The 16,358-nt window shown below is 50.4% G+C and overlaps 1 protein-coding gene across 1 annotated transcript in view; it reads left to right on the forward strand.

Moving 5' to 3' along the window:
• Positions 1–16,358, forward strand: part of LOC144720179 (glutathione S-transferase A-like) — a 29,479-nt gene that overhangs the window by 9,174 nt on the left and 3,947 nt on the right. The window contains exons 3-4 of the mRNA XM_078596678.1: positions 883–988; positions 2,956–3,074. Coding sequence (XP_078452804.1) covers positions 883–988; positions 2,956–3,074 — 225 coding nt within the window. The remainder of the gene's footprint in view (positions 1–882; positions 989–2,955; positions 3,075–16,358) is intronic.

Below are 16,358 nucleotides of genomic sequence, written 5' to 3' on the forward strand. Positions count from 1 at the left end.
CCAGACCGGCTCTTACAAGAGCATCGGCTCTGGGCTCTTGGGGCCACGCCACTGGCTGGCCTTGGTCGGTCCTGAGAAGGACAGCGATCCAAGGGAGTCCCAGGGCTTATCTAGCAGGTCTTCTTGCTTCTCTGGTTGAAGCTGAACACTCAACCACGAACCCTCTGGCTCACCGCCTTATATAGCAATTCCCCCCTGAGGGGTGGGGCCGTGGGGGATCTCAGCGCCGTATTAACCCCCCAGTGTGTTTGTTTCCCATCCGTATCAACTCTATAACACCCCCTCCGTAACACCTCTACACAAGCAACACTGTGGACTGGTTTTGACACAGTGTCACATAAAAAATGTGGCCATTAACTAATATAGAAGTATTTTTACGTCACGTTTCATATCGCAGCCGCGCGTTCCCTACATATACGACAGACACCAAGCTACCCATAAAAACAGCATTGTCTTTTTAATGGGAAAATGTGTTTCCATGTAAATCTTGTTGTAAAATAGGTAGAATCATCGACACTGTGAAATAATTACAGAATAATGTATTTACCTGCGTGAGGCAAGCAAGTATGCATATTCTGTTCGCTTTCCTTTGTTCGCACCTCCAATGAGCACGGTTGGCAACGTACGGTGCGAAAGAAGTTCAACATACATACTGTATTAGAAAAACAAGTTTGGTTGACTGGCTTGAGGGAGGGATACATTCAGTGCATGAAAATCTGACCAATGTGGCAATATTTATTCCTCATGGCTCCCATGTTTCAACTACACCACATGACTGAATTGTCACGTGAAGTGGTATAATCATAAATGCCGGTTATGTATGAAGAAGCGTGATGCGTTTTTTTTTTATTGAGTGAATGCCGGGTCGATGTGCGCGTGCAGAACCAATTCAAGGCACAGGGGACGAAGCTGATGCCAGAGGCGGCAGCAGAGCAGGCCGTGGTGCTGCAGCGCATGTTCGAGGTCCCAACCCTCCACCAGAAGAGCGGTATTACATCCAGAATAGAGGTTTTTTTTTGTTGTTGTTGGGTTAGATCGCGTGAATATAAATTTGTCGTTAAACCCTGCCACCACACCCGACGCAGCCAATTGGTAAGGTTTGTCACGTAAATAAAACGTGCCAATTAGTAACTAGTTCAGCACTCACCAGTTGTGTGATGGAGAGTGAACCCGCAACATTTACCATTTCTCCGGAAATTACAACCAGCCTCATCAGGCGACAGCCAGCGTTGTGGATAAATCCTCAGTCTTAAAATAGAGGGATAAATGTGATGTCGTGAAAGCCTACATGTTAAACTGGTATTACGTCCCTTCTCTATAACAAAATACATTTGAGGCTTTAGAAAGGAGATTTAATGTGCAATCAGCGAATCGCTAAAAGCGTTCATATTTATGTAGTGGTGTTATTTCACACGGACAACTTATTTTTCTCTTGTCACTTTATTCATACAGAACTCCTCGCGTTCAACACCACATATCTCCGTCGCAACTCTTCCTCTTGTACTGCTCGTCTGCTACACTCTACTCGCTCTCTCTCGCTCCGCTAGCCTGCTATGTTGCACTCTGCTAGCTTCTCCGCTGCTAGCCTATTACTATATACTCCGCTAGCTTATCTACTGCTAGCCTTATACCACCAACACTTAGGATTCCACTAGCCTCTTACTATACACTCTGCTAGCTTCTCTACTGCTAGCCTTCTCACACTCACACTTAGGATTCCGCTAGCCTCTCTACTGCTAGCCTTCTCACACTCACACTTAGGATTCCGCTAGCCTCTCTACTGCTAGCCTGTCCACCGTCACTCCTCCAACCTCGCCCATGCCTCCAGTGGGGGATTAGCCAACACCGCTGGAGAGGACGAGGTGTGGAGAGCGGGGTCCCGGACTTCTCTTGAATTCTCTCTTGTCTTCACTCCAACCAACTCAACTGCATTTCCCCGCACATCCGCTTATATCCCCTCACTAATTAAGATACCTCAGTTGGCCCTCGTTGAGCCGTAGCTCACGCGGCGTCTCCGCCCCGCTTATCGCCTCTATCTCCCACCTGCGAGGCGCCTACCCCGTGTTTTCATTTGCAGCAAGCCAATTACCGCTATGCATCTCAATTGGCCACCTCTCTCTGGTTGCTCTTTTTCTGTCTCCCTCTCTGCACTTGTTCACCCCGACGTGACCTCACTGTCCGCAGCTCACACATGCGTGCACACTGTTTGCACCCCCCCCCCCTGCGTTACTCCACTACATCTATATAGAGAGGGGAGTAAGTTGAGTAACAGAGATAAAAATAGATTATGTGAAACGGAAGGCAGTTTGAGTGAGCCAGTGGGGGTTGGGGGGTGACACCTGAATAGTGATGACAGCAGACTACTGCTGACCACTGGACACCTGGCCAAAAGTGCAAAGCCTTCTCACCGCCGACATGAGATCTCACCAATGCCTATGAGGGGTACAGCCTGAAAATTGACACATGACTCATTGGGCATCGTAAAACCAGCATTCTCCAAATGTCTTGAAACCTGTGTGTTGGTCTTATGCGCAACACGGCATACATTATTTTTTGTTTTAGCTACCCTTTGTCAAAGACAACAAGTATTTCCCTCAGTTATATTGAACATGCAGTAAGGTGAGACCACACGTGTTATTATTTGTGATTAATCATTTGGGTCTGATTGGCACGGTTAAGTTGAGTATGATTAAAATGTCCAAATTCTCTTCTGCATTGATCTGATCAGATCTCTTTTTTTGGACATGGTCAGCCATAAAATAATACATTTTACCTATGAAGATTTTTTTTTATTTCCAATGGCTTGTTTTTATGAACAAAATAGCATAAAAATTGTATCTGCTAATGTGTCGATCTTTTTTTACGAGTACATTATAATGACATCGGTAGTTTTGAATGTTGATTTGATTGTACATCCGTGCTAACATGTGATTGACAATTTGTATGTGAATGCAGTGATTGTGATCATGTACACATGGATAGTACCAGAGGCAGAGCGGCACGAGTCTGCTGTAACACGAAACAAGCAGGCTCTGGGTGAGGAGCTAAAGCTTTGGGAAGGATACCTTGCGAAGGTATGGTCCAGAATACCCATTGAGATCCGAGGATGGAATGCACATTATAATTTGTATCTTACCTATAAATGTCATTTTTTGTCTGTGTGTGCGTCCGTCTGTCTGTCCATCTGTCTCTGTGGGGACGCAAATTGCGAAGGATTTGGCTCACAAACCGTGGGGTATATGTGTGAAAAAGTAGTCAGGTACCACGCCAGCGCTATTCCATTTTCCCATCCGTCAAATTTAAAGTAGTTTAATTAACAATTTAGTGTTTTTTTTTCCTTACGCCGCTCAACGTGCAACGCACACCCGCCATCGGTGGGGGGGTGATTATCATTCGCGTAAAAATTGCAATAAAAATACGCAAAACGCTGAGGTAAATTCTTCACAGTGTCATCTCCCCCCCTCACTCCAATGTGTGCACTTACTACTATAGGGTCGGTAGATACTAATATAGCGTTAAGATACTATTATTGTAGAGCAGGCGGGGGGTTGGTGGGGGGTGGTGGGGGTAGCGGCCCAACCTCCAGCCTGCCAAGGTGCCACCTTGGCCGGCTGGGCAATCTAGGCGAAGACGGGGGCTCTGCACGGGACTACGTCTCACGACGGCACTGTCAGGTTAGTAGTTTGTGCTATAGAGTCGATATATACTGCTATAGAGTCAGCATGTACTACTGTAGTGATAGCAGGTACCACCACAGTCAGTATGCAATGCTGTAGTGAAAGCAGGCACCACCAAAGTCGGTATGCTCTGCTATAATCATAGCAGGTACCACCACAGTCGGTATGCACTGCTGTAGTGATAGCAGATACCACCACAGTCGGTATGCACTGCTGTAGTGATAGCAGGTCACCACCAAAGACGGTATGCACTGCTGTAGTGATAGCAGGAACCACCACAGTCAGTATGCGCTGCTGTAGTCATAGCAGATACCACCACAGTCGGTATGCACTGCTGTAGTGAAAGCAGGTACCATCACAGTCGGTATGCACTGCTGTAGTGATAGCAGGTCACCACCACAGTCGGTATGCACTGCTATAGTAATAACAAGTACCTCCAAAGTCGGTATGCACTGCTGTAGTGAAAGCAGGTTTCACCAAAGTCAGTACAGTATGCACTGCTGAAATTATAGCAGGTACCACCACAGTCGGTATGCACTGCTGTAATCATAGCAGGATACCACCACAATCAGTATGCACTGCTGACGTTAAAGCAGGTACCACCACAGTCAGTATGCACTGCTGTAGTCATAGCAGGATATAACCACAATCAGTATGCACTGCTGTAGTGAAAGCAGGTACCACCAGAGTCGGTATGCACTGTTGTAGTGAAAGCAGGTACCACCAGAGTCGGTATGCACTGTTGTAGTGAAAGCAGGTACCACCACAGTCAGTATGCACTGCTGTAGTGAAAGCAGGTACCACCAGAGTCGGTATGCACTGTTGTAGCGAAAGCAGGTACCAACACAGTCGGTATGCACTGCTGTAGTGAAATCAGGTACCACCAAAGTCGGTCTGCACTGCTGTAGTCATAGCAGGTACCATCACAGTCGGTATGCACTGCTGTAGTCATAGCAGGTACCACCACAATCGGTATGCACTGTTGTAGTGAAAGCAGGTACCACCACAGTCGGTATGCACTGCAGTAGTGAAAGCAGGTACCACCACAGTCGGTATGCACTGTTGTGATAGCAGGTACCACCACAGTCAGTATGCACTGCTGTAGTGATAGCAAGTACCACCAGTCGGTATGCACTGCTGTAGTCATAGCAGGATACCACCACAATCAGTATGCACTGCTGTCGTTAAAGTAGGTACCACCACAGTCGATATGCACTGCTGTAGTGATAGCAGGTACCACGGAGTCGGTATGCACTGCTGTTGTGATAGTGGATACTGCTATCGAGTTGGTAGATACTACTATAGAGTTAGTAGATACTATAACAGTCAGTATATACCGCTACGCACAGTAAATACTGCTACAGTCAGTAGATACTACTACGGTCAGTAGCTACTGCTATAGAGTCAGTAGATACTACTCTAGAGTCAGTAGAAACTCCTATAGAGTTAGTAGTGACTACTATAGTCAGAGGATTCTACTATAGAGTCAGCAGATACGACTATACAGTTAGGAGTTACTACTATAGAGTTGGTAGATGTACTGTAGGGCCAGTAGATACTACTGCTGTCAGTAATTACTACAGTCAGTACATACTACTATACAGTCAGTAGCTACTGCTGGCTCAGTAGATACTACTGTACATTCAGTAGATACATCTATAGAGTCAATATATACTACTTACTCTGTTGTATGTATGGTGTATAGGTGTATATACCTACGTGGGGGTAAATATATTTTTAGAGGGGGGTCGACATTTTTCGGAAACCTTTTGTATTACTTTTTGGACTTTTGCAAGCCACTTATAATTTTGTTGGCGGAGAAATGGACAAACGGCCCACCGGGCTTTCACAATAGCTTAGTATCTGTGTATATATATGTAAGGTTTTTAAGAGAAGTTTTGAAACAAAAAAAATTGACCCGGGCAACGCCGGGTACTTCCCGCTAGTCTTATCTATAAACGTCATTTTTTGCCTGTCTGTCTCTCTGTGTGTCTCTCTGTCTGTCTGTGTACGAAACTTGCGAAGGATTTGGCTTACAAACCGTGGGGTTTACATTTTAAAAAAATAGCCAGGTACCACGCCATAAGCCCCATGGTGAGCTCTTCCATTTTCCCATCCGTCAACTTTAAAGTAGTTAAATTAACAATTTAGTGCTATTTATTACTTATTTATTTCCTTATGCCACTCTGCGAGCGCCACAGCACGCATTTGCAAATGCGCGACAATGCCGTGGTTGCACCTAGCAAAGCACACGCGTGATCGGTGGAATTGGGGAAAAATTCTCATTTGCGTAAAAAATGCAATAAAAATACACAAAACGCTGAGGTAAATTCTTCATAGTTTTATGTCCTCCCCCACCACCCCAATGTGTGCATTTACTACTATAGCGTCGGTAGATGTTACTACTATAGGCCGTAGATACTATTGCTGAGCGGGTGGGGGGATCGTGGATAGTGGGGGGGGGGGGGGTAGCAGCCCAGCCCCAGCCTGCCAAGGTGCCACCTCGGCTGGCTGGACAATCTAGGCAAGGCCGGGGGCTCTGCACGGGACTAGGCCTTACTACTACACTCTTTGAAGTGAGTACTATTATAGAATTTGACTTAAAACTTTCGTGACTGCAGGAATTCATGTTATTTGGTTCATTTGGTAAAGTCATGTCGATGGTAAAAAAAAATAAAGTAAAAAAACAATATTAAATCAAACCACTAACATAGACTGTTGCCTGGTTCTTCTGGTTCTGATTCGGAGTGAATGTACTGGCAGTCTATAATGTAGACTGTAGCCTGGTTTTTAAGTTTGGTGAGCGTATTGGCAGTCTATAATGTAGACTTATTCTTGGTTCTTAATAACCATTGCTACAGTCTACATTATAGACTGCCAGTACACTCACCAAACTTAATAACCAGGCTACAGTCTACATTATAGACTGCAAGTACACTCATTCCAATTAAAAACCAGGCTACAGTGTACATGAATGTTTTTTTGCATTATTTCTATGTTTTTATCACTTTTTAAAAAGTATTTTTCTATCTACGTTACTTTACAGAAAGAACCAAAGATTACTATTATAGAGTTAGTATAGCTAATACTACAGCCAGTACACACTGCTATATATATAGTATAGCTACTACTACAGCCAGCACACACTGCTATAGAATTAGTATAGATACTACTACGGCCAGTACACACTGCTATAGATATAGTATAGCTACTACTGCAGTCAGCACACACTGCTATAGAGTGAGTATAGCTACTACTACAGCCAGCACACACTGCTATAGAGTTAGTATAGCTCCTACTATGGCCAGTACACACTGCTATAGAGTTAGTATAGCTACTACTATAGCCAGTACACACTGCTATAGAGTTAGTATAGCTACTACTACAGCTAGTACACACTGCTATAGAGTTAGTATAGCTATTATTACAGCCAGTACACACTGCTATAAAGTTAGTATAGACCAAGCTGTGTGTCGTCAGAGTCCTGTATTACACTACTATAAAGGCAGTATATACTACTGTAGTGTTAGTAGTTACTACTATAGTCAGTGTATACTACTATAGTTGGTAGTTACTACTATAGAGTCAGTAGATACTACTATAGAGTCAGTAGATAGTACCGTAGAGTCGGTAGATACTACTATAGAGTCAGTAGGTAATATTACAGTCAATATGTTGAGGTGCAAATGATGACGCGGAGGCAGGTCTTGAGGTAAGGGCTTGCGCCGGTTATTTATTAAGGGTTTAGATAACTTCCCCAGGGGTAGGGATCCTATACTGGGTCCTTCACACGACCCTTCACTCGATCTGTTCTTAGCTTGGCGAGCTCCCTCGAGTTGAATCGGGGGTTCAGCCAACACCGACCTACCGGGGAGAGTAGCACCTTCTATGACTACCGCCGGCTTCTCTCCAGACTCCTTGAGCTCTACCCCTGGCTGGCTCTTCAACCGTTTTCTATCCCGGGCTCCCACAGTGACCCCGCTTTCGTCACGGGGTCCCCCTTAAGTACCTAGAGGAGACATGACGTCATCGCTCTACAAATAGATACCACTATAGTCAGTAGATACTGCTATAGAGTCGATATATCCTATTATAGTCAGTAAATACTGCTATAGAGTCTGCGGATACTACTGTAGTGGGTTCGCATTAGGTGCACACACACGCAGCTTAGAGGCAACACTATTTATTAACGGTAAGTAATATAACACTGTACATGAGGTGGTGACCACCTTCCTCAACTCACTAACACTCTGGAATGTGACACAGACTGGACCAGGCAGGCAACGGCCTGCCTGGCCCAGGACGACGACTCGGGACTTGACGACAGATGATGTCTTCTCTTTGGAGTACAGTACAACAGCCTCGCTCTGCGTTCACACCACGCTTATATCTGCTTTGGCGTGGCTGGCTCCGCCCAGGCGTGGCTGGCTCTGTCCAGGCCACGCCTCCCTTCCCAGGCCACGCCTCCCTTCCCCCACCTCTGGGAAGGTCCGGATCCCTCCACCATGTGACCCCCCAGGCACCTCCTTGGGGCCCCCAGCCCTCGTACGGGCCGACACAGTAGTGACCTTTCTATGTCACTACATCACCCCCCCCTGTATAAACACACAGCCGTCCCCGGCTGTAACACAACTGTGAAACATTGAAAAGGTGTGCCTCCGAACCAGCAACATTAATAAATAACCGGCGACCGATAAGAAATACAATCACGTAATATACACAGAATCGACGAGGGTGAAAGGAAGGAAACCGCATAGAAAATGGGGAAATAACAACAAATATACATGAAAACTGGCTAACCCAGCACAGCCTCCCCGTGAGAATCACTCATGCACCGACATGTGAGTGTGGCCATTGGAACGACGGCGTATGCAATGAGCAAGGAGTCTGAGACTCATGTAAGAGCAGCCAGTCTTCAACGAGTCCATGTGGCCGGACCTGGGGAACCAGAAGCGGCCCAAAGGGCACGGCCCCTCCCCCCAGGAGTCAGAACAGGAGGAGCAGGAGTAGCTGACACATGCTCCACTCCCCCCCCAGTCCATAGCCGGTCGGCATAACCGGCGACTCCAAGGTGCCAGGTAGATACTGCCTCCTGTGACGAGAACCAAACCCTCCTGAGGCATCACTCAACGAACACTCGCCTCTGCTCTTCGGACATGACAGTCACCCGTTAGCACCCCCCCGCCTTTCCGACGTGGCGTCACAACCAGTAGCACGCGTCGGCCATATCGGGGGGGGGGAATTTCCATGTTACCACCCCACCACCTTTCCGACGCGGCGTCACAACCAGTAGCACGCGTCGGCCATATCGGGGGGGGGGGAATTTCCATGTTACCACCCCACCGCCTTTCTGACGCGGCATCACAACCAGTAGCACGCGTCGGCCATATCGGGGGGATTTTAACCCAGTCTCTCTCCAAGACTCGCATCGCAGCATATAGCTGTACCGACCGAGCTGAGACCCAGTCTCTCTCGAAGACTCGCATCACAGCATATAGCTGTACCGACCGAGCTGAGACGACCCAGTCTCTCTCCAAGACTCGCATCGCAGCATATAGCTGTACCGACCGAGCTGAGACGACCCAGTCTCTCTCCAAGACTCGCATCACAGCATATAGCTGTACCGACCGAGCTGAGACGACCCATCGTTCACTCACTGCACAACATGCACCCTAACAACTGAGGGATACAGTCCCAACATAACAGGACAACTCCACCTGAACCTTACAAATCTCCAGCCCACTGTTTCAACGCACCTCGGAGTGTCTCACTCTCCGGGCCGTCAGGTCAAGCCATCAGACACAGCATGATGGGACCACACTCTCTGAGCCATGTGAGCGCACAGCCCACTAGGCTAGACAAGCCACGGAGTGTCTCGATCTCCGGGCTGTCAGGTCAAGCTGTCAGACACAGCATGACGGGACCACATTCTCTGAGCCATGTGAGCGCACAGCCCACTAGGCTAGACAAGCCACGGAGTGTCTCGATCTCCGGGCTGTCAGGTCAAGCCGTCAGACACAGCATGACGGGACCACAATGTTCGTGTTAGACACGCAACTCTCACTGGGCCATCCTGGTCAGGATCTGCGCCCCAAGATGAGTGACAGCCAGCACCACAATTCCAAATCCCTGGCAGCATGTCACCATCGCAATTTAACACCATCACAACACATACAATTTGAATTATGATCCCCCACAGAACTGATCCAATGCCGAACAGGTACGCACAATGTGTGACGATCCCGAATATTCAATGGTCACAACAATACACCTCACATCCCGTATCCGTACACATCATCTCCGAGACTCGCATTGCAGCATGCAGCTGTACCAACCGAGTGGAGAGAGCAACGCAATTTGACGGCAATTAACGGAAACGCACCCCCGATCCATGTAGAACACAAGGGGCATTCCCGCACAAAAGACATCATCTGTGCAACAACGGACAGGAACCAACCAGTGAGTTTGAAACAAACCGAAGCTGTCATTTCAAAATCCCCTTCAACATTAACCATGGGACTCAGGGCATTTGAATTTTGAGAGCAAAAAAACTATACACAAACCCCAAGAATCGCCGAGTTGATTAATACAGTATATGCAGTATACGAAGTTCGTAGAGTCAATCATTTGGCGCAATGCTCCATCCAGTCCCCACATGGCAACACACACAATCAATACTCCAGACAATCCGTACATAGTAAATAATCACAAGCAAGTACCCAACAGTCCATACACTGTTAACAATTCCAAGCAAAGCTCCATACGGTCTGTACCTTGGCAACAATGACGATGAAAGTTTCTTACAGTTACACATGACAATCACGAGCGAAACTCCATACAGTATACACAATAACAATGGCGATTTCGCAACACAACGATGTAACAACACGAGTCATTAACACGGCAACCTACAGGATATCAACGGAGCTCGGGACACCAAACAACGAATTAATCATTAACTACACCCAGAAGATACCGATCTCGACGCCGTACTTAACAACACTGCTACAAGCAGACACCCGCATGGAAGCCGCGTCAATTTATCACGCACACGACCGGACGAACACGCTCCGCAAACCAGCGAGTTAAAAAAAACACACGCGATCGCAACCCGGCACACGCAAGATGGGTGAAGTTATTATTATTTTTCTTGGGGCAGGGTGCTTGTCATGTCACGACTCGCCTGGCGACTTTGAATAGCGGAGGGCGGTAAGGTGGAGCACTGGGACGGCCCGAAGAATCTTTCATGGTGAATACGGCCTGCTCTTGCGAACCCATCCACCTCTCGCGCTCGAGCAGAAGACTGGAACTCCCCCTCTGCAGGCGTTGATGTCGGCGGGAGCAGCATTTTGGCAGCAGGAGCGGCGTTTTGGCGGGAACCGCGCCCCGACCAGCCCTCGAGTTGGCGGGAGCGGCGTTTTGGCGGGAACCGCGCCCCGACCAGCCGCCGAGTTGCCGGGAGCGGCGTTTTGGCGGGAACCGCGCCCCGACCAGCCGCCGAGTTGGCGTGAGCGGCGTTTTGGCGGGAACCGCGTCCCGACCAGCCGCCGAAATGGCGGGCCCACCGCGTGGCCCGCATGCCCGGGCCTCCCCTGCCAGCCCCCGCAGCGACGATGGTGTCCTCTCCCCGCGGGTCCGTCGCTCCGTTCCCGATGGCGGCGAAGCAGCAGTGCGATGCCAGTCCCGCCGCTTCGCGTGCAGCGCCATCTCTCTCTCTCTGTCACCGGGGCTGCCATCCCCGGGGCTGTCCGAAGGATGGTCGTCACACCGTCCCCGTTGTACGAAGGCGTCCAGGTGAGTTTTATATTTGGTTTTCGTGCGCCCATTTTACTTCCCTAGGATAACACCTAGCAATATTTATTTTTCCACAACTTCTGACGCCAAATGTAGTGGGTTCGCATTAGGTGCACACACACGCAGCTTGGAGGCAACACTATTTATCAACGGTAAGTAATATAACACTGTACATGAGGTGGTGACCACCTTCCTCAACTCACTAACACTCTGGAACGCGACACAGACTGGACCAGGCAGGCAACGGCCTGCCTGGCCCAGGACGACGACTCGGGACTTGACGACCGATGATGTCTTCTCTTTGGAGTACAGTACAACAGCCTCGCTCTGCGTTCACACCACGCTTATATCTGCTTTGGCGTGGCTGGCTCCGCCCAGGCGTGGCTGGCTCTGTCCAGGCCACGCCTCCCTTCCCAGGCCACGCCCCCCTTCCCCCACCTCTGGGAAGGTCCGGATCCCTCCACCACGTGACCCCCCAGGCACCCTCTTGGGGCCCCCAGCCCTCGTACGGGCCGACACAGTAGTGACCGTTCTATGTCACTACACTACTATAGAGTCTGCGGATACTACTATAGAGTTAGTAGCTACTGCTATAGAGTTAGTAGTTACTAATGTAGTGAGTGGATACTACTATAGAGTCAATATACAGTATATTATAGATTCAGTAGATACTACTATAGTCATTAGATACTACTGTCGAGTCAGTATTTACTACTATAGAGTAGGTTGATACTACTATAAAGTCGGTAGATACTACTAGAGCAGATACTACGATAGTCAGTAGATACTGCTATAGAGTTAGTAGTTACTACTATAGAGTCAGTAGATACTACTGTAGAGGCAGATACTACTATCGAGTTACGAGACACTACTCTATTGTATGTAGGGTGTGTAGGTATTTATGCCTACGGGGGGGGGTAAATATATTTTTGAGGGGGAGGGTGGAGGTCGACAATTTTCGGAAACCTTTTAAATCAACTATTTTCCTGCCACTTTTTGATTCAGAACTTCTTCAAGCCTCTTATAATTTTGTTGACGGACAAATGGATAGACAAACGGAACGCCGGGCTTTCACAATAGCTTGTTACTTGCAAGTTTTTAAATGTATTTTTCCCCCGGGCAACGCTGGGTACTTCCCGCTAGTAATTAATATTTGTTTTGTTGCCAGCTGTAAAATTGTTAGAATATAAACATCTCCTATTTATTTTCAGTTTTTTTTTACTGGACTCGTTGCTGACTAATACTTAGATTCCTCTTTAGGAGAGGTATCACAGATGTAGAGGTGTATTTGTAAAGGTGTATTGGCACGAATGGGTAACAAACACAGGGGGCGTGGTTATGGCCGTACACAGAGAAGGTTCTCACACCGACGTCCGCACCTGCATCCCCCACGGCCCCCCCCCGGGGGGGGGGGGGGGCGATTGCTATAAAAGGTGGTGAGCCGGAGGGCTCGAGGTCGAGTTTTAGCTTTAACCAGCGAAGAGTGAAGACCAGCTAGAGTAGGCCCCGGAACTCCCCTGGCTCGCTGTCCTTGTCAGGACCGACCAGGGAAAGTCGGTGGCGTGGCCCCGAGAGCCCAGACTGATGTTCTTATAAGAGCCGGTCTGGAGACTCAGGGTGCCGGGAATCCCAGCTTGACCAGGGCTGGGATAGATAGCCTCCCTTAGCTCTGTAGTGGAGGACCTGGGAGCAGGCTAGCCGGGGTAGACGTGGGGCCTCCCTGTTAGACGGGTGAAGGGGCCGATACCCCTTCAAGTGTTGTGTATCCCCGGCTCTGTAAATACGTTGGTGTTAATAAATACGTGTGCCTCCAACGACGTCGTCCGAGCCTCCTGCAACTTACTACATCTGGTGTCAGAAGTGATCGTTCAACGATGGACACACGAGGGACGACTCGTACCAGGGAGCTGGAGATGGAGGATACCTCGGCCGACTCGGCACCAGAGATGGCCGAAGTCGGATCCGAGCAGCCGGGGCCGAGTACACTCGCGCCGCAACGACAGGAAGGGTGGGGAGCGTCGGCCGAGGGACTTCGGCTGGCTCACTCCCGCCTGGCGGAGCTGCTCTACGCGGCGGCCGCCACGTTGGAAGAGATCACGCGGCTGGGGGCTGGAGAAGCTGCACGGGGCGACGGCGGCCGACACTCAGCGCCGTTTTCCGCCACCTCGACGCGGCTCGCAGTCAAATTTCCCGCCATCGCTACAGTGGGAGCAGAGGGCGGGGCCGGCCTGTGTCAGGTGACCGCCGAGTGCCAAGCAGAAGCCGCAACGTCATCAACACCGGCCAGCGCATCGCCAACGGAGCGACCGGCGATGCCATACGCTCGGCCCGCCCACACTGTACCGAGTGCCGGGAACGACGGGGCGCGATTCACGACCACGGACGTCGCATTACAGCAGCGACTACCGCCTCTCAAAGAGTTCGTGGGCGAGGACGGGGACTGGGGTGGCTTCAAGAGACGGTTCCTCGTTCATCAGGAGATGGCGAATTGGACGGACAACGAAGCACTACGCGCGCTGCCGGCGATGCTCGACAATGACGCCCTGGCTACCCTCACCTCGGCGCCAAAGGAAAAGCGCGCCACACTGCAGTTGGCGCTACAGCTTCTGTCTGCTGTCTACGGCCCGTCTTCGGACTGCAGGCAGCTGTTCCACGATCGCCATCGGGGCGCCAAGGAATCGCCTCTGGCTTTCCGAACGGCTCTCCTGGCCCTGGCGAAGGCAGCTTTTCCGCGGATGGACGAGGAGGGAGTGGACGCCATGGTGGCGGAATAGCTGTTGCTGCTGGCGGACGAGTTGGACGTTGCCGTCTTGGCACAAGACGACACAGAGATGTCTTCCTTGCTGGTTGCGCGCCACATCCACACGAGCTTGCGGTCCCTGCGTCGCAAGGCCAGCAAGGGGGTGACCGGCCATGCCATGGCGGCTACCACCCTCCCATCGGAGGAGGTCTGCGCGGTGGAGCGGCCGGGGGAGTGGAGATCTGCGGGACCACAGGCTCGGAATGGACCGAGCCGCCAGGAGCAGCCCAGGCCGTCTGTGGCGCTCACACGCTGCTACAACTGTGGCCTTCAGGGCCACGTGGCTTCAGGATGCCAGGCTCCTCGACGGCGCGGAGCGACGCCTCGTCCGGACGCTGCGCCGCCTCTACCCAAGCTCCAGCAGCAGAATACGGCGAGTCGTGGCACCTCACATGTTTGGCCTACGCACACACCTGTCACACACTCACTCACTGAAACAAACAGGGGTCGCAAATCGCCAGGTGTTGCATTGGTGTGTTCCGAAATGCGGCGGCCACTCCAACCGGGGTGGTCGGAGCTCGCCCATCGTGTTGTTGCCGCATCGGCGGGGTCGTCGGTCATGGTCGGTCACATTGATGGGGTTGAGGTGCGGGTTTTGATTGACACGGGAGCATCGGCGACTATTATATCTGATTTGATTTATAACATCCTTCCCGTTCAAAGCCGTCCTTTGCTCCCCATGGTGGTTCCATGCTATGCTGCTAACGGGGGCTCGCTGGGCATAATTCGGCAGATCCGCGCGCAAATTTGTATTGGGGACATCAAATTATCCGGGCCGGTATTGGTCTCCTCCTCGCTGGCGGTTCCGTGCCTGTTGGGGACAGACTTCTTGGCTAAAATGCCTATCCGTATATTGATCGACCAGGGTTGCATCGAACTCCCGTCGGGCCGACGTATAATGTTTTTGTCCTCCCCCGCTACTGAGCGTCGGGCATTCGCGATGGTGCAGGCGCTCGTGGCGAGGACTGTACGCGTACCACCGGGAGCTCAGATGCTTGTGCCTCTTAGGTTGCGTCGGCCGTTTGCTAAGGGAGTTGCGGATCGGGGGGTCCTGTTGGGACCATCTAGAGCCGTGGTCAATGGACCTGATTTAATAGCGGCTCAGACCATGGTGAAAGGGGACGGGGACCCATTCATTGCGGTCCTTAATGTGGGATCGCGAACGGCCATCGTTCCTCAAGGGACCGTGCTTGCGCATGCAACGCCGGCGCCCTGTGAGGAACCGGTCGTGGGTCAGGTGAGCACCGATCCTCCGTCGCGACCGCATTCGGGCTGTGATGAAGGATGGCTGGATGCGCTTTGCGCGGGATCAGTGGACCTGTCCGACTCACAGCGTAAGAGCCTTCGAGTTCTCCTGCGCGAGTTTTCCGACGTTTTTAGTCAACACAAATTTGATATTGGTTGTACTAAATTGCTGCGACACCATATTGACACGGGTGACAGCGCGCCAATCCGCCAACATCCTTTTCGGTTGAGTCCCGCCGAAAGGAGCATGTCAAATCGGCCGTAGACGACATGCTAGCCGCGGATATTATATCCCCTTCCACCAGCCCTTGTGGGGCGCCGATCGTTTTGGTGAAGAAACACGACGGCTCGCTGCAGTTTTGCGTCGATTTTCGTCGCTTGAACAAAATTTCCGTAGCCGACGCATACCCGCTTCCTCGGATGGATGAATCGCTTGATGCCCTAGCGGGGGCACGGTTCTTTTCCACGTTGGATTTGCTTTCTGGATTCTGGCAGCTCCCTCTGGACGAGGAATCTAAACCTAAGACTGCTTTCCGTATGCCGCACGGCCTTTTTCAATTTAACCGCTTGCCGATGGGGCTACATTCTGCGCCGGCAACTTTTCAGCGGTTAATGGAATTGGTCTTGGCGGGGTTGCAATGGGATTCGTGTTTAATTTACTTAGATGATTTCATCGTCTTTAGTAAAACATTCGATGACCACCTCCAGAGGTTGCGTGCTGTTTTCCTCAAAATGCGGGCTGCCAATTTAAAATTCAAACCGCAGAAGTGTCATTTGCTCCGCGAATCGGTGCGGTATTTGGGTCACATTGTCGGACGCTCGGGGATTGCCACGGATCCAGC

The sequence above is a fragment of the Lampetra planeri genome, chromosome 8 (assembly GCF_965212315.1).
Source record: "Lampetra planeri chromosome 8, kcLamPlan1.2.h2, whole genome shotgun sequence".
Classification (NCBI taxonomy): Eukaryota; Metazoa; Chordata; class Hyperoartia; order Petromyzontiformes; family Petromyzontidae; genus Lampetra; species Lampetra planeri.